Source organism: Agrilus planipennis, unplaced genomic scaffold, assembly GCF_000699045.2.
Source record: "Agrilus planipennis isolate EAB-ADULT unplaced genomic scaffold, Apla_2.0 scaffold49, whole genome shotgun sequence".
Taxonomy (NCBI): domain Eukaryota; kingdom Metazoa; phylum Arthropoda; class Insecta; order Coleoptera; family Buprestidae; genus Agrilus; species Agrilus planipennis.
In genome coordinates this window covers 1,496,933-1,522,157 of record NW_020438913.1, presented here as the reverse complement: position 1 = coordinate 1,522,157, position 25,225 = coordinate 1,496,933, and the positions used below count along the sequence as shown (strand labels likewise).

The 25,225-nt window shown below is 34.0% G+C and overlaps 5 protein-coding genes and 1 non-coding gene across 7 annotated transcripts; 2 read left to right on the top strand and 4 right to left on the bottom strand.

Moving 5' to 3' along the window:
• Positions 1-205: 205 nt before the first annotated feature.
• On the bottom strand, positions 206-1,072 carry LOC108733396. The gene is made up of 2 exons (XM_018464542.2): positions 984-1,072; positions 206-902 (listed from the first exon to the last, which is right to left on the bottom strand). Exons 1-2 carry the CDS (start codon positions 990-992, stop codon positions 468-470), a joined length of 444 nt encoding a protein of 147 aa, XP_018320044.1. The 5' UTR covers positions 993-1,072; the 3' UTR covers positions 206-467.
• Positions 1,073-2,121: 1,049 nt separating this feature from the next.
• LOC112904155 (nuclear transcription factor Y subunit beta-like) lies at positions 2,122-4,477 on the bottom strand. Its single transcript, XM_025973514.1, has 3 exons — positions 4,466-4,477; positions 2,733-3,320; positions 2,122-2,568 (listed from the first exon to the last, which is right to left on the bottom strand). The coding sequence occupies exons 1-3, from the start codon at positions 4,475-4,477 to the stop codon at positions 2,122-2,124; spliced, it is 1,047 nt and encodes a 348-aa protein (XP_025829299.1).
• An 808-nt stretch (positions 4,478-5,285) lies between these two features.
• On the bottom strand, positions 5,286-7,538 carry LOC108733436 (vegetative cell wall protein gp1). The gene is made up of 2 exons (XM_018464612.1): positions 6,737-7,538; positions 5,286-6,650 (listed from the first exon to the last, which is right to left on the bottom strand). The coding sequence occupies exons 1-2, from the start codon at positions 6,743-6,745 to the stop codon at positions 5,379-5,381; spliced, it is 1,281 nt and encodes a 426-aa protein (XP_018320114.1). The 5' UTR covers positions 6,746-7,538; the 3' UTR covers positions 5,286-5,378.
• A 134-nt stretch (positions 7,539-7,672) lies between these two features.
• On the top strand, positions 7,673-14,364 carry LOC108733438 (ubiquitin-conjugating enzyme E2-17 kDa). Its single transcript, XM_018464614.2, has 5 exons — positions 7,673-7,961; positions 8,467-8,530; positions 8,652-8,683; positions 9,368-9,551; positions 11,371-14,364. The coding sequence occupies exons 1-5, from the start codon at positions 7,938-7,940 to the stop codon at positions 11,508-11,510; spliced, it is 444 nt and encodes a 147-aa protein (XP_018320116.1). The 5' UTR covers positions 7,673-7,937; the 3' UTR covers positions 11,511-14,364.
• A 199-nt stretch (positions 14,365-14,563) lies between these two features.
• Trnav-aac lies at positions 14,564-14,636 on the bottom strand. Its single transcript has one exon. It is a non-coding gene; the product is annotated as a tRNA-Val (tRNA).
• Positions 14,637-15,048: 412 nt separating this feature from the next.
• Positions 15,049-23,239, top strand: LOC108733437 (progestin and adipoQ receptor family member 3). 2 transcript variants are annotated; one of them, XM_025973505.1, is made up of 6 exons: positions 15,049-15,335; positions 16,117-16,213; positions 20,809-21,189; positions 21,246-21,398; positions 21,455-21,643; positions 22,743-23,239. In XM_025973505.1, the coding sequence occupies exons 2-6, from the start codon at positions 16,136-16,138 to the stop codon at positions 22,986-22,988; spliced, it is 1,047 nt and encodes a 348-aa protein (XP_025829290.1). In that variant the 5' UTR covers positions 15,049-15,335; positions 16,117-16,135; the 3' UTR covers positions 22,989-23,239. The 2 variants fall into 2 exon arrangements, with proteins under 2 accessions (XP_025829290.1, XP_018320115.1); XM_018464613.2 differs by lacking the exons at positions 15,049-15,335; positions 16,117-16,213 and adding an exon at positions 20,335-20,747.
• The last annotated feature ends 1,986 nt before the right edge of the window (positions 23,240-25,225 follow it).

Below are 25,225 nucleotides of genomic sequence, written 5' to 3'. Positions count from 1 at the left end.
TAAAACTGTCATTATTTTTAAATTTTACTTACTACGTACAATAATTAGATCAGAGCTTTACTATTTAAAACTAATTCCAAGCATCATCAAGCTTTAAAAGTCATTTTTAGTAAATTTTGTTTAAGCGGTCGTAATCAGTGAAGTGATTGATAAGCAAATATACATTCATTTGTTTAATAATATTTTTATTTTTACTGCTTTAGTTTTATTTTTATTACATTTTATGGATACGTATTTTATAAGACATCTACTCCTAAAACTACATCTACAATAGAAGTATCTTCAACTTTTCTTCTCATAACAATGTCATCCGTTATCATTATATTGCTTCTAATGATTTCGACTAAGAAGGGTTGGAGTTGTGATTTTCTTGATTGAGTAAAGTATTTGTTGCTGCTAGTGGTTGAAAACGGGTTTGAATATGACATCAGGACATTAATGTTATGAGTAGAAAGTTGCTCTTATGTTTAACCAACTTGGTTCTGGGCTTCGTTGAATTGCTTCATCAACTGACATGGAGTCAGAGGTGCAGCACCGGAGGGATAAGTAGGGTAAAAGCGGTTGAGTCCAGGTGAGGTGGGTGGTATGAAAATCAATTTTTGTGGCGATGGTGCAGCACCATAAGGTGGTTGAAGATATTGGGTGTAGCTGAGAGACGACGGTGAAGACGGATTCTGAGCAGTGGCAAATGGTGATGCTTGCGGGAAGTAGTAAACAACGTTCTGTAGTGAGTTGGACGATGGATCTACAGTAAACTGTTGATTTGGTGAACTGTTGGGATAAGCGTAGGTCGGAACGGCTACAGTCTGAGCTGGCAGGCTTTCAAGGGCCCAAGTTCCGGAAACCATCACTTGACAGAAACTACCAGAGATACAGAAGGATGCTACCAATAAGACTGTCAACTAAAATAAATAAATATACGTATAAAGTTGCAGTAAATGAATGTGTTATAAACGTTTTATGTAGTTATTAAGGTAACTTACCCCGTTCATTTTTATTATTGGTTTCGAGAAGTGCCAATGATTGTAAACTCAAAATATTTCTGAGATGCCTTCTACGCCTTCAGGTTGTATTTATATAGCACTTTGGATTACCGTAGGTTGGTCTGATTTATTTTAGATGGAGAGGAAGGGAGAAACCGCGAGGTTTTTTATTCTAATCAGTTAGCAACGGTATTCTTATCAATTATAATAACGAATGACGTTAATTAATAATTTAATTTTAGAATAAACAGTTTTGCCACCTGTAATAAAACACGTATTTTTAGTCGGTTTATTACAGTTTTTTGTTTTTCTGTTTACGTCTTCGATATTCTACGATTAGCAATACTAGATGACGTCTTAGTAATTGCAACAGTTGGCAAAAATAACTGACATCGTCTTTATGGCTTTGATGAAAATATCATTGTAAGAAAAACTTCAAAAGTTAGCTAAATTAAAGAAATATATAGAATAAAAGTTAGATCGTCATATCTAAAAGTTGATGCATTTAGATAATCAAAATCGCTCACTCTATCAGTTCTTTTAGATCACTGAATTAAAAAAATATGGATGATATAAATCGACTGGTACAAATGGTTGAGAATAATTAATAGTTACTATTATTTTGAATACTTTTCGACCTTCTGAATCTAATGCATCTACTATGAAATTTTCATTAGGATTTTTCTGCTTTTCCATGATTATTCTTTACCTATACTTACCTAGTAATTCTGAAAGGGTATTTATGTAGATCATAGGTATCTACATGCACCATCAATATATCTTAAAAATCTTCGTATCACTTATTATCGCGTATCAAAAGTTAAAAAAGATAATTGTTTAACGAATTAGATAGGTACACTTAGACGTTTGGGTTAGTCAAACTTTGGCTTTGATAATTGTAAAATTAAACATGATATATGAAGAAGTACTCGTCCCTATTTGAATAGATACTTATTGTTTGTAGTATTTAAAAGATTTGCATAATTAGCGACAAGTTTGTTTTTAATAGTTTTCACTAATTGCTTGCCTTACAACACGACTGTAGAGATACAGAAATCTTTATGGAATAGCAATAATAATTAACATACTTATAACATTTTTAGTAGTACATTTTTCAATTTGCTTTTCTGTTACGTCCTTAAATAAATATCTTTTTGTTGCTGATCCTGTTGGGGTTGTTGCTGAACCTGCTGGGGTTGTTGCTGAACCTGCTGGGGTTGTTGCTGATCCTGCTGGGGTTGTTGCTGAACCTGCTGGGGTTGTTGCTGATCTTGCTGAGGTTGTGGCTGAGCCTGCTGGGGTTGTTGCTGATCCTGCTGCGTTTGTTGGGGTTGCTGGGGTTGTGATTGAACCAGTTGAGGCTGAAGTTGAGACTGCGCCTGATTAGGCCAATTTTGAAGTGCNAATTGGCCGAAACACCGAGGAGTTTGGTTAACCATAACAATGCCTCGAGCGGAAATGAGTTCAATGTGAAGGCGTCCGTTGCTGGTACCGATTCTGGGCCGCAATGGGTTGCATCAGTACTTGACAAGGGACAGGTTGTTGAACAGTTGAATAAAGTCGATTTGTACCAGGCATTACAGGTCTTAAAAGTACCAGTTGTTGAGGAGAAATCGTTCGGATAATTTTAAATTGAGGAGAAATTTGCTGGACTCCAGATTGAGATAGAGCGGGATGGTAAAATTGTTGATAATTGGGAGCGTAGATATGGGATGGTGTTCGGAGAGGACGTAGGGTAGTTGACGGTACCATGGGAGGTTGCTGGGTCGTTGGAGGTTGTTGGGTAGTCGGTGGCTTAGTTGTTGTCACCCGGTGCGGTGTTTGCGAAGTTCCCGGAATTTGTTGAGGAGTTATTGTTGGTGCTTGAGGAATTTGTTGAAGGATTATCGGCGACAGACTATTAGCAGGATAAATAAGAGGACGTGATTGAGGAAGTAGCAAAGTTAGGGGCGGTAAACCGTCGTCATCGTCATTTGTGGGTAAAGAGGTTGAATCTTGTTGCACCTCTGATTTGTTTTCCGGTAAAACGTACACAGGATCTTCAACTGTTTGGGCTTGTTGCAATAAAAATGTTCCCGTAACCTGATAATTAGGTCCCTGATTCTGCTGTGGTTGAGTCTGCTGAACGGGTTGTTGAACAACTGTTTGCTGCTGGACAGGCTGTTGTTGGACAGTTTGAACAGGCTGTTGTTGGACAGTTTGAACAGGCTGTTGTTGTTGGACAGTTTGAACAGGCTGCTGTACAACCACTTGCTGCTGTTGGGGCTGTTCAACCACTTGGGGTTGTTGCACCACCTGCGGCTGTTGCACCACTTGGGGTTGCTGCTGAATTATTTCCTGGCCCAATACATTCACCAAACAGTGGATTATCAACAAGGGTATTAACGAAAACTGCTAAAAGAATAGGTCAGACATTATCTACTTGATGTTTTGGACGAGTTAAAAATTATTTTGTGGTTTCAAAAAAAATTCATAAGCATGACTTATGGAAGATTACTTACCATTATTGCTTATTATTATTATAATTACTAAAGTTAAATTTTACTCTTTAACTTATGTTTGAGTTATACAGAATGATAATTTATTGAATGGCTAATTTTTTCACATGTAGTTCAATTTATGTAGAAGCAAATCATAGAAATTAAAGGGAGGGGAAAAACCGCGATTTACTTCTAAGTCTAATTAATAACGGTGTCCAAATAATTAAGAGGTAGAGACTGCGTCAATGAATTTGGTATTGTCTTGTTTCAACAGTCTATTTACTATACGTGCTACATAGTGCGTTTAGATTGTTTACTTATAATTTTTTTGTGGACTTTCTTCGTCATTTCTTCAAAATCAAAAGTGATTATTTCATCATCCCCTGAAATTTTATTTAGTCGTCGTGTTGTAAAAATAAAATTTTAATAAATCGCAGTTATTTATTTGTAACCAAATTTTCTTGATCTTGATTTCTGTTATTGTTATTTATTTCATTTGTAACTCAGATTCAACAAGAAGGTGGAAGGTTGTGTATTTAATTTATTGTGGAATATATGATGTGACACGTAAACAATTACAAATAGGTTACTTTATAACGTCAATTGCAATAAAAAATACTGACAAAAACAAATACTTGAGTTGTAGAAATTAGTGAATTTACGTCAAATAAAATAAAGATTAGAAAATTCATAATCGTGGCTGATTAAATTTTCTTAAAAGTGCCTCAGTGGACTGAGTTTGTGTATGATTTCGTATGTATGTAAGAAGCAAACATGATATTCGATGATGGACTTTGTTAATCTTTCTTGTAAACTATGGTTTAAATGTCGAAAATAAGATATTCATTAAGATACAATAATTCTATTAGCAATCATTAAAAAATTATTAAAAATTTTGGTGGAGGCGCCGGGACAATTTAACAAATAAACAAACAGAGGCTATAATTGAGTTATAATTCCAGTCTCAATGAAAATGATTGATGAATTTTCATCTTTAAATACCATTTTTACCATGTGGGTGTCGTTAAAGATGCTAATTTGTACACACTGTTAGGATGCTATAATTTGTGATACAATATAGGCAATCCAACATGCAGCAATTATTCTATTGCAATTAGTAATATAACTATAACAATAAAAATATTTTTTCTCTAGAAAAATAACTTTTGTTTGTGAAACTCAATACTATCTTCAAACAGACCGCCAAATACTACGTAAAAATAATTGATTACTTAGGCCCTGATGTCATAAAACTTGATTAAAAAAATTTTTTGTATCAATCTGCTAAGAAGGTTATTAATTAGGAATATTTAATTTATTTTTATTATAAATTATCGTTTTAATGCTCAAAATAAGACGTTCATAAGAATACACAAATGTAATCAAATATAATTTTATTGAAAATTTTGGTGGAGGTGCCGGGACAATTTAAAGAAGTCTGTAATAGAATTACAATTTCGGTTTCATTGAAGTAAATTGATCAATTGTCACTATGTTCTTCCTATCTAAATGCAGTTAGGGATGTTAATTTATATTTTTCTTTTAACAATAACTTAAACTACATTTTGTAATATAATGAATATAGACAACCCAACATACATGTAACAAATATTACAACTTTAATAATGTAACTACAAAGAAAGTTAGGAAACTCTATCTCACGAAAATGACATATTACTTACTTATTTAGTTCTAATTAACAAGTTTTAATTAATTGAATAAAATAGAATTTTTGGAAATTATCTTTGAAAAATTGATCATCACTTTTCTGTGCAACTCAAACCACATTAAACTATTTAATTTTTTTATTTAATTTCTATATTCCTTAACAAAGAAACTTTGTCATTACAATCTACAATTTTATACTGCCTTTCACAATAATTTACAACATTCATAATATTTCACAACCGTTAGTTTATCTTCTTCTCATATTTCCGGCCGTTTGACTGCTGGAGGGCGTAGAATTTGCAACCCCTTGGGCCAATTGCATGAAATAATTTCGGAAAGCTTGTATCTGATTACTACTCGATGGCGAAGAACCGCTTGGACTTGGGGTGAACAATGCCGATGGGGTTACATCGCCGAATCCTTGAGGTCCCAACGGCCCTAGAGGGTCAATCACCTGTGGGGCAGGTGGAGTATAACTTAGAGGGAATGAAGATGGAAACGGCATTGCCACGAAACCAGTTGGTTGAAGAACTGAAGAAGACATCTGCTGATTAGAAAACGGACAAGATACGGATGTTGGGGGAGCAGTTTGTTGTCGGATTGGAAGGGCACCCAACTGACTTTGTGCAGCAATGGTTTGCATAAGCATTTGGCATGGGAGAGGTAGTTGAGGTCCCGGTATAGGAACAGGTCTGCATGGCATTGATGCTGGAGGAGCAGAGGCCATTGCAGCAGGTGCTCCTGGTGCTGGTCCAGTCGAGGGATAAACCAGTGAAGGGGTTTGCGGAATGCGTTGAGTTATTTGCGGTTGACTTGGTGGACCTCCCACTGGAGGAAGCGACGTAATCCTGGGGAATGTTGGATAATACTGGTTTGGTCCACCAGGTAAAGCCTGAAGAAAAATAACCTGAGGCGCAGGCGAGAGTCCTGGAGCGGACTGGGGAGGAGGATAAGTGAGTGACGGCGTTGATGGGATTTGTTTCGTAATCGGGGGCTGATTAGCAGCGTTAGCAGTCAAACCGGTTGGAGGTAGCGCTGCAGGCAATGTCATAATGGGAATCAGTTGCTGATTAGGGTAAACAAGCGACGCTGTTTGAGGAAGCTGTTGGGTAATTGGAGGTTGACCACCATTTGAAGAACCCAGCGGGGCACTTTGTGACGATTGACTATCCTCTGGATAAACAAGAGACGGTGTTTGAGGGATGACCAGTGTGATTGGTGGTTGATCGTTGGTACCAATTTCGGTCTGTTGCTGGCCCATCGAGGGGTCAAAGGTTATCGGTTCTGAACCGTTGGGTGGCAGTGCGTAGACGGGAACGGCAACCGTTTGAGCCCGTTCTAGGACGAATGTTCCTGATATTTGGTAATTCGGACCGCCCTGTTGGGCATCCTGGGTTTGTACCGGTTGTACTTGCTGAACGGGTTGTTCCACTGTTTGGACAGGTTGTTGAATGATTTCCTGAGTCAAAACGTAATTTACGGAGCACAGGAGGACTGATAAGAAGGATAATACGATTGACTGAAAAAAAAAATCGTATTAGGAGAATTTTAAGATAAGAAAAACTGGCTACAATTTTCTATTAATCGTTTTTAGATGTTACTTACCGGCTTCATATTGTTTATTTATTCCAGAATCTTTTACGACTATTAAAAACTGTAGACACGACAATCACGGAACTTCTGATTTCAAGGTGATCCCGATTGACACTCTTAAAGATACATTCTCTAAATTCCAATTATATGTATTTAGAACAATGGATTGAATGACATGTTTTTCTAAAATTCGACCTATTTATTATACAAAATCGATCAGACGGACAAGGTAGGGGAAAAACCGCGAAATTATTGAGAAATTAATCAATAACGGTATTATCATCAGTTAGAACGGATTGGATTCATTAATACCGTTATTTTTTGTATCAATATTGTGCGATTTTGGACCTTTGCAGTTTGACGTAGGTGCTTAAGCGAAAAAAAGTTGTTTTGAAAATTAGAGCAAATGTAAATTAGATATGTTTTTGTGTGTATATATGTGAACTATATTGATATGATTATTATATTTAAACGTGTATTTTGTCTCGTTATTAAATTCAGGAATTCCTGTAGTTGACCGCAGCAGTTTCCTTGCTTTTCGTTCGAACGATTTTGATAATTGTTTATAAATTACTCTGCTTACGTAAATGCACCGATTAATAATCTCAATGAGCAAAAAATTTCGGAGCGTAACATTTTGAGATCATTTAATTAGTCAAAGTTAAAAATCCAATGTCGAAAACAAAAAATCCGATTCCTTTGATAAACCGAATTAAACCTTCATCGTATTTCTGACGAACTTGAACACAATCGAAGTTCGACAATCCTTGAAAATATTTTTCTTTAGGAAAATGGAAAATAGTTTTCCTTTTCAAACATGGACCCTTTACATCGGTGACACCTATGATTAAATAGTCGAAGTTTGTTAAGAAGGAGACTGGCGCGAATATCGGAATTTAAGTGACCAATCTCCACGGAAGTGATCAGTCATCGTAATAGAAGAGACACGTAAAAATTAACACATTTTATTTCTTTACGAAGTTTTGTATGACTGACCTTAGGTGTTAGAACAATTACCTAATAAAAAGTGATAATTTAGTTTATTTTTAATCGTGGCTGTACATGTTTCCACGTGAATAGAATTGTTCCTTTGAATTACGTTGTGGTGTGAGTTTTTGACGGAGGCCATCTTTGCAATCTTCTATCAAAGGTCCTTGGCTCACCGAATCGTTGTCTGGTGAGAAACCAGTATCATACACATTCATTATATCAAATGGCTTTAAAAAGAATTAATAAGGTACGTTGGCTTTTTTATTACACTAAAACGAATTTAGAAATTAATATTTTGACGTTTAAACGTCGATTTGTGTGTATTAAAACGCCCTTTACTTTAGTGCTAAAGTAGTCTAAAAATTACAAGAATTCGTTAGAAACATCTTGATAACAGTTTAATTAATGTCCATTAATCGTGATCCATTGAAAATTAATGCCCGATGATGGGTTTTACATTTCTCTTGCACGCGTTTTTGTTAGTTCACGTATTTCAATGATGTTTCTGCTATTATCAGGTTGAATAATCAGGTCTTGAAAATGCCGGATACAACGTATTTTATCGTAAATCCCAGTTTTTATATCATATAACTGTTTTTATTTCAATTTAGACTGAAAATATCGAATGTTTCTCGTCTTTTTTACTAAATATAATGTGTTTGGTGCATATAACCTAGCCATATAAGGTTGCTGACTTACTGATTGAGGCTATTATTAAACACTTGGTTAAAATCATTCTTTTTTACTTTTAGGAATTACAAGATCTCGGTAGAGACCCTCCAGCACAATGTTCAGCAGGACCTGTTGGAGATGATTGTAAGTTTTTTTATTTTCTTATGAAATTTCTTGTGATACACATATTGGCTTAACTATTTCGTTACCACCTGCAAAGAATCTATTCGTGTGATTACTGAGATACTTTTCTTGTTTTTTGCAGTATTTCACTGGCAAGCTACAATTATGGGACCAGTAAGTTACTTTTTTCTTGTATTTTTGCATGATCTTGGGTTCATGAACCAGAAATAATATTTTTACTTTTTTACAACAGCAGTATCCTTGGAATTTATTAATTACAGTGGTTATTACATTGAATCTATGATATATATCGACTAAAGTCCTTTGTACTGTTGTGTTAGTATGCAAAGGACTTGTTTGTTGAATGTCAACGAGACTACAGCACCCCAAAGTGTATTTTATTAAATTCAAAATCTGCAGTTTCATTGCTGTATTCTCTGCTGTATTAGGTTGTCATTGAACTTATTAACATGTATTTTAAATAAAAAAGGCTATGGTTTCTAATCATTTAAATAGATTTAGTTTAGAAATTATAAGTACTTTTTTTGTTCTTTCTTTTTTCCATTAAGTTTTCTGAGGTTTATTATAATTTAATTAAGATAAATGAAGTTGGATACCTGTCAGTGGAAACGCAATAAGCTTGTAGCAGTTAATTGAATCTTTTTTCCATGTCTTTTTTTCATTTTAACAGGTGTTTGTAACAAGATTAGCTTGTAGACTTTAAATTTAAAACATCTGGACATCCATTTTTTTATTTTACGGTGAATCATGTTTAGTTTTATTATATTTTACTTGTTACCTTTGTCTTATTGTTTTTCTGTTATTTTGTTTATCACTGGTTTTTTTCTTTTGTTGCAGCCAGACAGTCCGTACCAAGGAGGGGTATTTTTTTTAACAATTCACTTTCCAACAGATTATCCGTTCAAGCCTCCAAAAGTGGCATTCACAACTAGAATTTATCATCCAAACATAAACAGTAATGGTAGCATTTGTCTTGATATTCTCCGTTCACAGTGGTCTCCTGCACTTACTATTTCAAAAGGTAATATTAATTACTGATCAGGTAATTAAGAAACTGACTAAAGGGTTTTTAATTTTCTGTCTAAATTTGGCACCCTGTCTTTCGTACTTCCTTCTGAACGAAGGTTGGCAGTTTTATTAGTAATCTGAAGTAATAAAATCCGATAACAAAGTAAACATTTTATTCTTCTTATTTTAATTCTTAATCTTAGTCATAGTCTGGCGACTTAGGACTTAGGACTGATGACTTTATGATGATGATTTTAATTGATGGTCTCAAAAACCTAATAACTATTCGAACCATCTAGGTAATTGCTTCTATATTGTTAAAGGTAGCCTACACATGATCCAATCAAGTTTCCTGGTTGTATTTATTTTTTTTTTTACCGCCTTGCAGTTTGTTTTGAATTGTCTTCCATATAAATACTTATCATATTGGTTATGATAAGAAAAAATATCACCGCAAATTTTATCTTTTGCAAGACCAATCAAAAGATAATTATCGTCATATATCTAATGACATTATTTTTGAAAATATCGGTTTCTGTAGATTGCAAATTGCAGGTTTTATTATTATCTTTCGTTTGATCATCATTAGTCAGCTTAATATCCTTATTAATATTGAATTGAATATTTCCAACTTGACTGAAGTTTTTCTTCTAATGTTCTAATATTAGCTAGTTCTTCATGAATCACTCGTTGCGAATTTGTTTTTAAATTATCAATAAATTAAACATTGTAGGAATTCAATTACGACAGTAAACTGATTTGGAGAAATGGCTATGTATATTTATGAAACAATTCTATTGTTTTGTAAAATAGATCGGTTACATACATTTTTTTCTGTTAAATTCTATAACGAGTGCGAAGGGTCATTCTTATAGTTTGCCCTTAATTTCGAAAATTTTCAATTCAAATCCGAGTGATTCAGAGTAATTCACGAATTAGCTTGCCCTACTGGCCTGCGACCTTTTATTATCGCAATGGTATTTGTTGCTTTACATAAAATAGTTATTGTCGACCTTAATAATTACATGCAGAAGTTCTGTCCGTTTAGGATTTGTTAGTTAACATTTTTAATAGTTGTACACCCTGTATACTTTAATTTTTGTCGTTCCCTTTTTGACGATTTTTGATGCTGTCGTTAGAAAATTATTATTAATCGAGTGATTATTTTTAATTTGCGATCTGTTCCTTTTTTTTATTGTTGCATTTAAATAGAGTCGTCTTTTTCCGAGAAAAAGGAGAAACAACGTTGTTGTTCAAGTTCAGTGCACTTTTCGATGGTGGAACTGTGTTCAGTGAGTCATTCGTGTGACTTGTTTTTAATATTTCGTTACAGACCGAACGTTTCGTCAACTCGACGCGTTCTGTGTAACTGTAAACGGCACTGAATTGTGAATTTAATTATTATTATTATTATACTTTCCTCCATTCCTCGTCAGATACACTTTTGCTACTTACCGGAAAACGTTATCTCATTACATTGGTTTTCATGTATACAGGGTATCCCACCAGTAGATCCCAACAGGCAAATTTTCGCTACAATATGTTAAACACATTTAGTCACCCTGTAACTTTAAAGGCTCTCATTTTATTTAAAATTAATAAGTAGAAGTTCAATCTTCAATAAGAATGATCCTGAGCATTTTTGTCACTTATTGCGAGAAATTTGGTATAAAATGTGTACCAAAAATCAAAAACTTTACACTTTGTTTTTGATTGTTCTGGGTGTCAATATTTGTTGAGGGTTAGAAATAAAAGGTGTAATGTAAGATGAAATATGTTAGGGTGATTACGTGGGGGGAGTCAATTGAAATGATACGTCTTTATTGTTTCAGTATTGCTATCAATTTGTTCGTTATTGTGTGATCCAAATCCAGACGATCCCCTGGTGCCAGAGATCGCTAGGATATACAAAACAGACCGGGAGAAGTACAACGAGCTGGCTCGGGAATGGACCCGCAAGTATGCCATGTGATGCCCCGGCCCTTCACCTCCCGCCACACCCACACTTAGAATCAAACGATTTATTATTTAATTCAACAAGAAACAACAACTACTACAACTACAGCAGCAACAACAAAAGCAAAAAAAAGGCATTAGCAGCAGCAGCAACGTCAACTGTTTCAAATAATAACAATAATAATTTTTCATAAATTTGTAATAATAATAGTAAAACGATTGGAAGGACGCGCATGCGCCGCCGCCATCTTACGATGATGAATTGATTCTTCGACTGTCCTTGTCGTCGCCATTATTGGTTTTTTTTTTCTTCCGCAACTGTACATTCGCTTTCGTTCGTTTGTTGGGTTTGTTCCTCTGTCGCCACCGTACACAACAGTCTCCCCCGCCTCCTCGAGCACACCACCACAACCACCAGCAGCAGCAGCAGTAAGCAAGCACCTGACGATGTTGATGCTAGTGTTTTGATTTTCTTAAAATATTATTATTGTTGTTCCTTTTTTTTCTTGAAAAAAAAAAAACAAACAAAAAAGTCAATCGACATCATCCATCAAGATAATTGTAACTAAGATTATTATTATTATTGGATATATCCTATTTTTTATTTAATATATAACTGTGGTTGTAAAACGGACTGTCTTCTGTGGTTGGTTGGTACATACATAGCGTCCATCGTGTCGTCGTGGTACAAAAACCTCCCCGTTCAATAATGAATGATAATAATAATTTGCCGTTGTTGCGATCTCCTCTCTATCGGTCTTTGTTGTTTTCTGGGGAGGGCGGCGGGTCCAAGCGCTCGCTCGTACTCCCCCGCCCGTTTGCGCGCGTATCTGTGCTGCTGTGCGCGCGCCCGCCCGCCCGCGGCGTTACACCGACCGCCCTGCCCCTTCCAAAAAAATAATAAAATGTGTGCGCGTGACACTAAAAAAAAACACACAAACAAACACACGCATACACACCTGTATGTATGTAACTTTAACTGTTAGATAAATTAAATTTATAGGTCTTGTGGTTCAGCTTAGGTGTATTATATAATAAAACTTATCATTCTAATTATTATGCTGGTGTTTCTTAGCATGTTGCCACATATATATTTATATATGTACGTACTACGATTATGCGGGAGGGTGGGAATTGGGAAAAGGTTTGCTTGCTTCTCCACCTGTCCCGATTCTCTCCCTTCTTTTTTCTTTTTCACTTCCCCCCCGTCCTTTTTCATGATCCTCTTCTATTACGATGCGAATGCGCGGCGCCGTGCGGCCACAGTCCGCGTCCAGACTGTTCTCTTTCCTTCTTTTTTTTTCTCTCTCAACTGTTACTAGGAGTTGCATTACTTTATTCATGTGTGTGTTGAATTTTTATTTAGTTAGTGAATTTTATGAGAAATATTGAATAAAAATCTAACTTTTTGAAAACTCATAGTGGAAGTTATTTTGTCGTCGGGCGCGATTTAATATATATATATTAGTCGTTGTTGACTGTCTTCGAACGTAATCAAAAAACGTAATGTAGCAACAAATGGCAGTGATTTCTTTTGTTTCCTTTGTTGCTTCTAAAAAAAAATTGAAAGTTAAAACAGTAGAACCAAATGACAGCATATTGTGACAGTCAGTTTGATCCATACGGGGTATTTATACATACATAAATATAAAATGTACTTTCAGTTTTCTTATCCATACAATTTAAATTCGCTTGTAAATATGCTAACGATAATAAATTAGCTAGAATTCTAGAAAAGTATCTCTTATCAACAACTACCCTCGTAATACATTAGAATAGTACTACATGCAACGCGTTAGAGGTGAAAATTTTAAATAGAATCTCACTTTTTGGTTTTGTGTTGATTCTACAAGTGAATAGTGAATGCTATTAGTTATTTCGTTTCGTCATAGTCATTGATAGTAATGATGAAGTCGTTTGTATTTTTGCCAAATTTTGGCTTATTTTTATAACTTCAAGTGTTGGAGGGGCGCCAAAAGTAAAAGTGAATCAATTTATTTTTAAAGCATTGAACAAGTGATGGATTATTGAAAAAAAATATTGGTCATTGGCAATTGGTACTGTACATTTGTTACGACAAATTGGTGCTTAAAATGATGTTTTAATATAGTCTTTATTTCTCTTATCAACAAAAAGTAATTTTCTTAGTCTCCACCGCAAATTCGTTATTTTTATATTTTATCATAGTTATTTAAACTGAATGCATATTTTGTGCTAATCATTTCAAAGTTACTTTATTTTGAACGTTGTAGGAACTAGTCTGTTATTAAATTATATTAATCGTTGACTATCATAAAAACAGGCTCTTATGTTACATTTAATAAATATAAAATTATATAGGTGACTTTCTAATTTCTAATTGTTCCTATTACTACGAAAACAGATAGAATTCTAGAGGAAGGCATACAAGACAGATTTCCAGGATTTTTAAAGTGTTATGTATCCTTTTTAAATGCACCGGTAGAATAATATTTTAAAATATTCCATGAAATTTGGAAAAATGCCTCAAGTAATAGCTTATTATTTTCTCTTGTTATTCATAGGGTATTTGTTATTATAATAACGTTAGGTAATCTATTTAATCCAAAAAAAAAAGTCCACAAAGTACCCACATTGTAATCTATTTAATTCGAAAAAGTCCACAAAGTACCTACATTTTCTTTAATTAGTACGAAATGGGTATTTGTAAAATTAAAATTAACTGAAGTAAAAGAAGTAGCAGGGAAATATTAAATGGTTATAAGGGGCTGTGTTGTATTTAAAATTGTGTAATTTGTGGACGCCTTGTATCTACACATAGTACACACATTATTCTGTAATGTTTTTACTTGTGAATTTTTATACGTAAATATAATAGTGAGGAAACAGTGGCTCGTGGTTTATTTTGCTGTTCATTTTTTTCTTTCAAATACTGAGCCCAGAAAACAGTGCAAAAAGTGTCTCCGTCGTTCTTAGTGCAGTGTTGAAAAATGACATGGTATAGCATATATTTTTATTTACCTTATTTGTCTACGATTAATTAACATATTAACTTCAAGAAATTGGAATATTCTATTAAAACAAAAAAAGTGTTTCCGCCCGGGATCGAACTGGGGACCTTCCGCGTGTTAGGCGGATGTGATAACCACTACACCACGGAAACTTTTGATATTAAAATAATTTTCATAATTTCTGTTGAGTCGAGTCCTTCGTTAACTGTATTTGTATAAAAGACGTAAGGTCCTGATATTACCTTGTTATTATTGAGCCGCTTTTAAATTTAGTCGAGTTTGAAATCCATTGGGTGTTTGAATGAACTATAGAAGCAAACTGAGTACCTTAGTTTGGCTACTTGCATATAGATGGCGATACGGATTCTAAAGTAAGATAAAATTTGAATTTTCAAATGTTTTGGCGGCTATGTCTTCCTTATTACAAATTTAATCATTAATAAACTATTAACTTTGTATAGACTGTCTAAAAAGTTCAAAACAGTACATTTATTGAGTTCTCTCAATAATTATAATGGTTAGCTATTTATTGTGTAGCTTGCAATTTATTTGATGTTCTTCAGTTCGTCTTCGTTCGTAAAGAAATTTCAAGTGAAAACACATTGAGGTCAACGAATTTGAAAACCTGATTCATGCCACTTAGCCATACGTACCATTTATATTTCCACTACTTAATTTTAGTTGACCATCGCAATCGTACACTCGAGAGTTCATACAACAATAATTTCGAGTTTAGTATTCGGTGTGTTACTTCAATACATGCAAGTGATTGTGTACATAAGTAGAAAATGATTTTGTGAATGTTCTCAATTTAACTTGCAATTCCAACCCAGTGATACCGATATATTTAGGTAATTTTTCAGCTTTGCCCATATTTTACCCTTAACGCTTCAATTTTCAATCGGTAACTTCAAATGAATTTTCATCTTTTTATGACTCGAAATTTCTTCATCTTTTAAATTTATTTTCCTTTTTTTCTTTCGTAATATTACAATTTCTTTTTGGTAAATAAAAATAGTTTTTAATTTCGATGGAATTTATACATGCGTTTTTCAAAGTCGTAATAATTATTCTCAAGGAAAAGTTCGAACTTATTCAACGTTAAAACAATGAAAATATTGCGACTGATTTTATGTCACAGCATTGAAGGGACAAGAGTTACATAAAAAAGTTTTATGCTAATAAATTTGTTATTAATGTTAAACCAATCATGTAACAGCTTGGAATTTTATCAGGTTTTTCTAAATAGTATGATTTTATCGTTAGTAACTAGTTTAGTAAATTGCATATGTACTTGTGAATTTTCTGCCATTTATATTGATTATTTGCAACTTGAAAATATTTGTTTATTTCTCAAATATCGTGTTCAGAATTACATATTTATATAGAAAAAATTGTAGGCATATTAGTGATAAACAATTTTCTTATTCTTATTTGAAATTGTTCCCACAGAACACAATTAACCAAATAAATATTAAATGCAGCGGATTCTGTAGATCGTGTTTACTAAAATTTTGAATTCACAAGAAAGATAATTTTTTATTGTACTAATTCTGCAGTGGTATTAGTGATACATTTGTTCATCTTTAATCCATCCAATCCAATAAAATCCATTAACGTTTAACATTTCAGAAATCGAAAATATTCTGACATGACTGTATCATTAGCTGCTAAAACAGAAGTCCAAAAAAGCGATGATAATGAAAATGTGGATTGCTGTATTGACAGGGTAAGAGGTTACTGGTATTTTCCTCTTTGTTAATTTCTACATTAAGTAACAATTAACAGTACAGAATTGTTAAATACTTCTATTTTGGTTGTAATATATTTATAATTACTTTATTAACCAATTATAAATACTTATTTTGATTTCTATGCGGAATCGTTGTGCAATTTTATACTTCCTGAAACATCTACTGACACAAAAACCAACAACTTACTTCCTTGTTATTATGTCTTTAAAATTATACCTCATCAGCATTGGCGCATCATGTAACACAAACGCACTACGTATGCATGTTATAAATGTACGCAATGTCTACATATGTAGTTATTTACAGAGCGATGCATTTTTCCTAAAATATATGTTAGTTTAGTTTAACAATATTCGTTAGAAAATTCGATCAATACTTTAAATCAATTGAGAATTCTAGTTCTACTTTCCATTATCATCATCTATAAGGTCGCCAGTTCTAAGATTCGTTGGATACGCACCTCCACTTTTCCCTATCTTGAGCTAATCTTCGCATTTCCCAAAAATTAGAACAACCCACATCCTTAACTATTTGCGAACAGTAATCTAATCTAGGTCTACCTCAACCCCTCCTAACTCTCGTTTATGCCTCTAATATGTCTCTGACTAGACCTTTATGCCTGAGAAGGTGTCCTATTGTATCCCGCCTATTTCTTATTGACTTCCTCAGAGTCCTCTGTTTTCCTATTCTTCCTAATATCTCTTCATTTCTAACCTTCTCTATCCACGGTATCCTCATCATTCGCCTGTAACACCACAATTCGAACACTTCTAACATTTTCTTTTCCGCCGCGCCCATCTTCCATGTTTCGCATCCGTACAGTGCCGCGTTCCAAACATACACTTTTAACAATAGTTTTCGAATTTCTAAATTAATCGTTCGCGAGCATAGAAGTGACTTCTTTTTATTGAAGGCGACTCGACCCTGCGCTATCCTCTGCTTTATATCCCTACCACTCTTTACATCCTGACTTATCTGACTTCCTAGATACCTAAAATCAGCCACTTCTTCTAATTTTCCGTCTCCTATCTTGATATTCGTTCTTTCCCTACTATTTCTTCCCGTGTTTACCAGTATTTTTGTTTTACTTTTGTTTATTTTCATACAGTACTGTTTCGTCAATATCGCTTCCGTTTTATTTGAAGCTATGTCTAACTCCTTCTTGCTATATGCTAATACTGCTACATCTACATTTATATAGATTTAATGTGTTAGGTTTCTGGGTTACTAAATTTTTAAATGCCGATATCGCTAGAGCCTTTTCCAGGGGGTGGTAATTAGCTTACCAGGGTGCATCTACATCTAAAGGGATTGTAAGGCTTCCCCAGGACTATAATATGAAGTGTTAATACGTTACAACTTATGGCTACTTAATTAACTAATTATAATTGTAACATATTAACAAAGCCTTATATTTTAAACCTGAAGTTATCTCGTATGTAAGCGCGAAACGTCTGTTTGGTTTCATAATCAACAAAGATTAGGTATAACTTCTATTGGGTTGATTTCTTTTTAGATTATAGCACCTATGCTTAAGGTATTCGCTATATATTTATGTACAGCACATATACATATATAATAATAATACTATATATGTATGTAGTGACAGGTCAGGTGAAATTTTATGTATAGTAGATAGACAATCCATATATTTATGAAAGGAAAATGGTACCTGCTTTACAATCTACCCATCAACCTTTGGTAGAAAGTGCAAATTAAATTTTCAAACGTCTTTCATTTCAGTTTTACTATAGTATAACGTCACAGATACGATGCCTATTGTATTGTTACATTCGGGAAAAGTTCCGTTATGCTAATGTATCAAAAATGCTAAAAAAATTAATTGATTCTAACCGGTTCTATCGCGAAACCTCGCATACGACAGAACTTACTAACTGAAACTAAGCGTATGCTTATACAATTTTCTATTCAAAAGTTCATCGAAACTTACAACTATTTTTGTAATGTATTTTTTAACAATATTTAAAGACTTTGCGCACTATTGTTAATAAATTTTTTTGAATTTTATTTATTTATATGCATAGCAATTTTTTTGAATTACTGTTATCTATGTTAATCTGTCTTGAATAAATTAATTTATTGTATAACTGAAGTGCCATGAAGTGTAACAAAAGGATAACAATACATTATTTTATTTAACCATTAATGACTGAACTAAAAAAACAAGTGTAATGACAACAATAATGTCAATGTCGAATCAACGCAGTGTGTAAACCAATAAGAAATGAATAGAATATTAATCATTGTTTTGTAATAGCGGTTTCTTACGTGTTTGAGTGCGCTCCGATGAATTGTAATAAGCAATTTATTAGGTAGCGATTCTTCATTAATAAGTGTAACTGTCAAACGCGATTATTTTTCCTAAGAAATACTTTATTAAATTAAATTTATATCAATTTTGCAGTCGATTATGTAATTTCCCCCTGCGTTCGACTACTATCGTGATAGGGTCGCAGCTTTGAATAGTTCTGCCGTTGTGCTATTGATTTTACTATCCTTGACGTATCCTGCTCCGTTCGCAAAATTTTTACCCTTCTTGTACGTTCTGCCACCCTGATCGCGTAAGGCACGATTCGACACTGATGTGAAAGATTGACAAGTGCTTTGACAGCCTTTTTACATTATAAAATAGCAAAACTTCCTTACTGTTTAATGTCGTCCTTAGACGATATAAAATAATTTTGCTGTGTTTTAATTTTTGTACTGTTCAGTACCATAATAATAATAATAATAATAATATCAGGGGTATGTACACCTCCTGTATTTACATAAAATCCTGTTTCATAACCAATGTACATAGAGGTCCTGCGTGTTTGAATTTTTATATGTACAAGGTCTGTTCAAAAGGTATGGCGAATTTTGTGTTTTTTTAAAAATTATTTATTTATTCATGACTATTGAATAAAATAATTCGAAGTGGTCTGTATTCTGTATGGTAACGTGCCTACCACGTTGAGGTGAGCTACGCCGGGATTCGTTTCAGCAAGTTCAAGCAGTTCAAAAAATCATTTTTTGTGATCTTGTTCAGCTTCTCCTTCTTGGCGTCTTTATCTCTTCAATCGTAGCGCAGCATCGTCCTTTCATGGGTCTCTTCAATTTCGGGTAGAAGGAAAAGTTACAGGGAGGCAGATCTGGGGAAGACGGTGGCTGCGGCATTATTAGTATGTTGTTTTTGGCAAAAAATTCACGCCCAATGAACGATGTGTGAGCAAGGGCGTTATCATAGTGCAAAAGCCAATTTTTGTTCTTCCACAAATCCGAGAGTTTTTGGCGGATTGCTTCGCGCAACTTGTAGGTAATATTCCTTATTGACCATTATATCCTGTGGCAACAACTCATGATGTACCACTCCCCTGCAATCGAAGAAAACTGTAAGCAGAGCCTCAAGGGATGATTGAGCTTTGGTTTCCCCGTCATAACCATAAACCCATGATTCGTCACCAACAGCTACTTAATGATGTTATTACGATGCTGTTTTTAGTCGAAATTGAGCAATTTTGGTACAAATTTCGCGGCGAACCGTCTCATGGCCAAATCATTGGTAAAAATCGAATGGCAAGAGCCAATCGATATGTTTAGGTCCTCAGCAAATTTTCTAATGGTGATTCGACGATTGGCCAATACTATTTTCTTCACTTCATCAATGTTTTCGTCTGTTGTTGATGTGTTTGGGCATCCAGCACAATCTACGTTGTTTACATCTTGTAGGCCCTGTGAGAACATTTTATACCACCGATAAACATTGCTTCCTTCATTCCAAGGTACCTTCACCATATGCCACAGTGAAAATTTAGAATGCGTTCGCGCACTTAATTTTGTTGTTCAAACTAAATTTAATGCAGATTTTTTGATTCATTTTTTGTAATAGGCAAAAATCGAAAACGAACATAGCGCCACAAAAAAACAATAGAAAATCGAATATACGTAACCCGTGGAAATACTTTTTGGACAGACCTCATACATATGTATGCCAGTCCCATTGGACTCCTGGAAAACTTATGGTGTCTTGGTAGAAAAAGAAGTCACTGCTAAAGCTTAAAATTAGCTTAGAATAATTACAATTTTCTCATCTTATATTAATCGTTAATTAATAGTTTCTATTGTTACTTTTGAATGCCTACCATAAAAGGAATGGAGTCGAAGTAAGTGTCAACCGTGGTAAATTTTTCGTTCTAGTATCGTTTCTTCTATTGTGTAAATTTTTGGTACGAGAAACAGAACAATTATTTCATTAGCTACAGTCCTCCTCAGTATGTATTGTTTTAAACATGACCAGGTATACTGGCATGATAAGTTCGTAAGTTATAACAAGTGTAACAATTGTGCAGTTATGACGGAAATTGTCGTGTTAATTTGTAAAAATCTTAAGCATTCAATTCACACTTTTTATGATCAGTATATGACATGACGGATGTAAAAAAAATGTCAAACGAGAGTAATGCTTTCCATGAAGGTAGTGTAACTGAGTTGCGTTTAAAAAGGCGTCAGGTACTTTTGGATTTAAGAAACATGTTTTGTGTTTATATGTTTTAATTGCATTGTTTTTCAGCATGCAGCCGACTACGATCACACCGAGTCGCTTCTTCAAAACTGTATTAGAACTGAAGAAAATGATATTTGGAACCAGGAAAAGAACAGAAAATCAATAGGCGATGATGAAACTAATATTAAGAGATTGTTTACCATAGAGGAAGTTCCTGAATTTATTAGACACAATCCCTACATTTTATCCGGGTATAGGGGAATTTTGAATGCCAAATCTTGCATTGAAAGTATTTTTTGGTGGACAAACGAAACGATAAACATTTGGTCTCATATATTTGGATATTGTTTATTTGTTGCGTTAACCATAAACGATTTAATAGTTTTACGTATAGATGCGCCCTTCTTAGATAAATTTATGGTTGCCATGTTGCTCTTTTCATTCCAGGTACAATTATTACAGGACGAGAAAGGGGTTAATTAACTAAATGCACATTGTTTTAGACCACCATGATCGTATCAGTTTTGTACCATACGTTCTCATGCCGGTCTGAAGAAGACATGGCCAGTTTCTTGTGTTTCGACCTTTTAGGAATTGCTTTATCATTGCTATCGATTTATACGTCAGGAGTCTATTACGCCTTTTGGTGTCACCAGGTACTTACCTATTCGTAATGAACCCATACTATGACAAAAACATGTGCTTTTTGTAGGGCCTGCGACAATTTTATTTGCTAACCGTGACCCTTATATTTATATTAGCCATGTCCTTGCAAATACCAAGTTTTAATGTCGACACCAATATAAAGATGGCAACGTTCGTTAGCTGGGCAGCTTACGGGGTCATACCAACTTTGCATTGGACAATTAGTATGGGGGGGTTGGAGAATCCTATGGTCCGAGTAAGTTAAAGCATTCTATTGTTCATAATAATGTGGTAGAGATACATAGATTAAAAACATTACGTATACAAGATGCATTCACATATACTTGAGACGATCAAAATTGGCGTAGTTCGCAATCAATTATATGTGATCTTCTTTCTTATTCTTGTTTGGGATTGTAGTGATTTGCTACGTTCTGAACACGCCCTTGTCAAGTTAAGAAATGCTTCATGAGTAGTACAAATAAAGTGAAAAGAGATAACCGAATAACAGTAAGCGGTGCAGCGGTTAGGTACGAAAAAAAAAAAAAAAAGAGGATCGGCTTTATAACTGCCTGGTTGAAATTATATCTTTAACCAAGTGTCTTTGCTTTCCTAAATTCCTGAGAATGTTGAACTTCCTTTGAAGTCCGATACTGGCAACATTCTACTTGTCTGCATCTCTTTCTGTTACACATCGATTGGTGTAGTGTTATTCCTTTTTCTTTATTAGTGACCGCTGCAATTCACACCTGGCATCTCTTTTATATGTTTACGATATACTCTGCAACGCCTGTCGTGATTAAATGTAGACGTTCTCAGTCAGCAACCGCTCTAGTTTAATTAGTAGTACATAAGTTGAAAGAAGAAGATAAATGCCACAGTTTTATTGCGGACTATGGCAGTTTTGAACCCAAATTTATTACTCTATTTATACATATATATAAATTTTACAAACTACATTTATTCTTTTCGCTTTTCTGCTATTTTCATCCTCTATAATATTCCTCTCATCCTTTTTAGTCAATCCTTTCTTTCCACTTGAATTTCCCATTTTTTGGTACCGTTTCCTGTTATCCCACACCTCTCAAAAATTTGATTCAGCTTCTCTGGTTCCAGTTGACATAGTCTGCATATTTTCAACCCTTCTTCCTCCTAGTACCTTGCTGTCCTATTCTCATTTCCCAGTGTAAATATAGCTGTTAAAACTAATTCGTTTTTACTCTTTCCATATTTTCTTGTATTGGTGTAAGGTTTTGGTTCTTCATAACGTCAGGGTATTTTTATCATGTTTTGTGGTTATGGGGGACCATTAAGGATACCATTTTTTGAGTCAACTGAAATGGTTTCTCTTTTAGTTATTTCTTCCACGAGTTATTGGAATGTACACGATAAGTGGGACCGCATTTTTGATTTATATTACGAAACTTCCTGAACGATTTTTCGCGGGAAAATTCGATTTTTTAGGACATTCCCACCAGTGGTGGCACATGCTGGTTGTACTAGCCTTGTACTATTGGCATTCCACCGGAATGATGTACGTCGAATACAGAATGAACCACACATGTGTAGATAATTTTAATTACATTTCTTATGAAGCGTAAAAAATTACGAATTAAATTTGTGTTAATTAAAATTAACTTCTCTTTCCCAAAAATATTTATCTGGTACGTATAACTTTTGGTAATGGTATCGGAAGGCAGTAATCACTCTCAAATATATTCTTCTCTGTACCAGTCTATGTCTATTGTTCGATAACTGTTTAATTGTTACAATGTACCATTTGTACCTACCATTTTTTCTGTGATATGGTTTTTTTATGAGTTTCACAATAAAATATTTCTTCGTTTGTTTATTTTATTTTGTTATTTTGTAAGTTTCACGATGAAATCACTGCGATTGCTTTTGTTTGGTGTATTTATTTCTTACTTTAATTTGATGCTAAATCANCCCTTAACGCTTCAATTTTCAATCGGTAACTTCAAATGAATTTTCATCTTTTTATGACTCGAAATTTCTTCATCTTTTAAATTTATTTTCCTTTTTTTCTTTCGTAATATTACAATTTCTTTTTGGTAAATAAAAATAGTTTTTAATTTCGATGGAATTTATACATGCGTTTTTCAAAGTCGTAATAATTATTCTCAAGGAAAAGTTCGAACTTATTCAACGTTAAAACAATGAAAATATTGCGACTGATTTTATGTCACAGCATTGAAGGGACAAGAGTTACATAAAAAAGTTTTATGCTAATAAATTTGTTATTAATGTTAAACCAATCATGTAACAGCTTGGAATTTTATCAGGTTTTTCTAAATAGTATGATTTTATCGTTAGTAACTAGTTTAGTAAATTGCATATGTACTTGTGAATTTTCTGCCATTTATATTGATTATTTGCAACTTGAAAATATTTGTTTATTTCTCAAATATCGTGTTCAGAATTACATATTTATATAGAAAAAATTGTAGGCATATTAGTGATAAACAATTTTCTTATTCTTATTTGAAATTGTTCCCACAGAACACAATTAACCAAATAAATATTAAATGCAGCGGATTCTGTAGATCGTGTTTACTAAAATTTTGAATTCACAAGAAAGATAATTTTTTATTGTACTAATTCTGCAGTGGTATTAGTGATACATTTGTTCATCTTTAATCCATCCAATCCAATAAAATCCATTAACGTTTAACATTTCAGAAATCGAAAATATTCTGACATGACTGTATCATTAGCTGCTAAAACAGAAGTCCAAAAAAGCGATGATAATGAAAATGTGGATTGCTGTATTGACAGGGTAAGAGGTTACTGGTATTTTCCTCTTTGTTAATTTCTACATTAAGTAACAATTAACAGTACAGAATTGTTAAATACTTCTATTTTGGTTGTAATATATTTATAATTACTTTATTAACCAATTATAAATACTTATTTTGATTTCTATGCGGAATCGTTGTGCAATTTTATACTTCCTGAAACATCTACTGACACAAAAACCAACAACTTACTTCCTTGTTATTATGTCTTTAAAATTATACCTCATCAGCATTGGCGCATCATGTAACACAAACGCACTACGTATGCATGTTATAAATGTACGCAATGTCTACATATGTAGTTATTTACAGAGCGATGCATTTTTCCTAAAATATATGTTAGTTTAGTTTAACAATATTCGTTAGAAAATTCGATCAATACTTTAAATCAATTGAGAATTCTAGTTCTACTTTCCATTATCATCATCTATAAGGTCGCCAGTTCTAAGATTCGTTGGATACGCACCTCCACTTTTCCCTATCTTGAGCTAATCTTCGCATTTCCCAAAAATTAGAACAACCCACATCCTTAACTATTTGCGAACAGTAATCTAATCTAGGTCTACCTCAACCCCTCCTAACTCTCGTTTATGCCTCTAATATGTCTCTGACTAGACCTTTATGCCTGAGAAGGTGTCCTATTGTATCCCGCCTATTTCTTATTGACTTCCTCAGAGTCCTCTGTTTTCCTATTCTTCCTAATATCTCTTCATTTCTAACCTTCTCTATCCACGGTATCCTCATCATTCGCCTGTAACACCACAATTCGAACACTTCTAACATTTTCTTTTCCGCCGCGCCCATCTTCCATGTTTCGCATCCGTACAGTGCCGCGTTCCAAACATACACTTTTAACAATAGTTTTCGAATTTCTAAATTAATCGTTCGCGAGCATAGAAGTGACTTCTTTTTATTGAAGGCGACTCGACCCTGCGCTATCCTCTGCTTTATATCCCTACTACTCCTTCCGTCCTGACTTATCTGACTTCCTAGATACCTAAAATCAGCCACTTCTTCTAATT

Coding starts and splice junctions, on each gene's coding strand:
- LOC108733438 (XM_018464614.2), top strand. CDS start 7,938: ATGGCTTTAAAAAGAATTAATAAG. Junction 7,962..8,466: donor CTTTAAAAAGAATTAATAAG/GTACGTTGGCTT, acceptor TTTTACTTTTAG/GAATTACAAGATCTCGGTAG. Junction 8,531..8,651: donor AGGACCTGTTGGAGATGATT/GTAAGTTTTTTT, acceptor TGTTTTTTGCAG/TATTTCACTGGCAAGCTACA.
- LOC108733437 (XM_018464613.2), top strand. CDS start 20,664: ATGACGGATGTAAAAAAAATGTCAAACGAGAGTAATGCTTTCCATGAA. Junction 20,748..20,808: donor TGCGTTTAAAAAGGCGTCAG/GTACTTTTGGAT, acceptor ATTGTTTTTCAG/CATGCAGCCGACTACGATCA. Junction 21,644..22,742: donor TGGAGAATCCTATGGTCCGA/GTAAGTTAAAGC, acceptor TTTCTCTTTTAG/TTATTTCTTCCACGAGTTAT.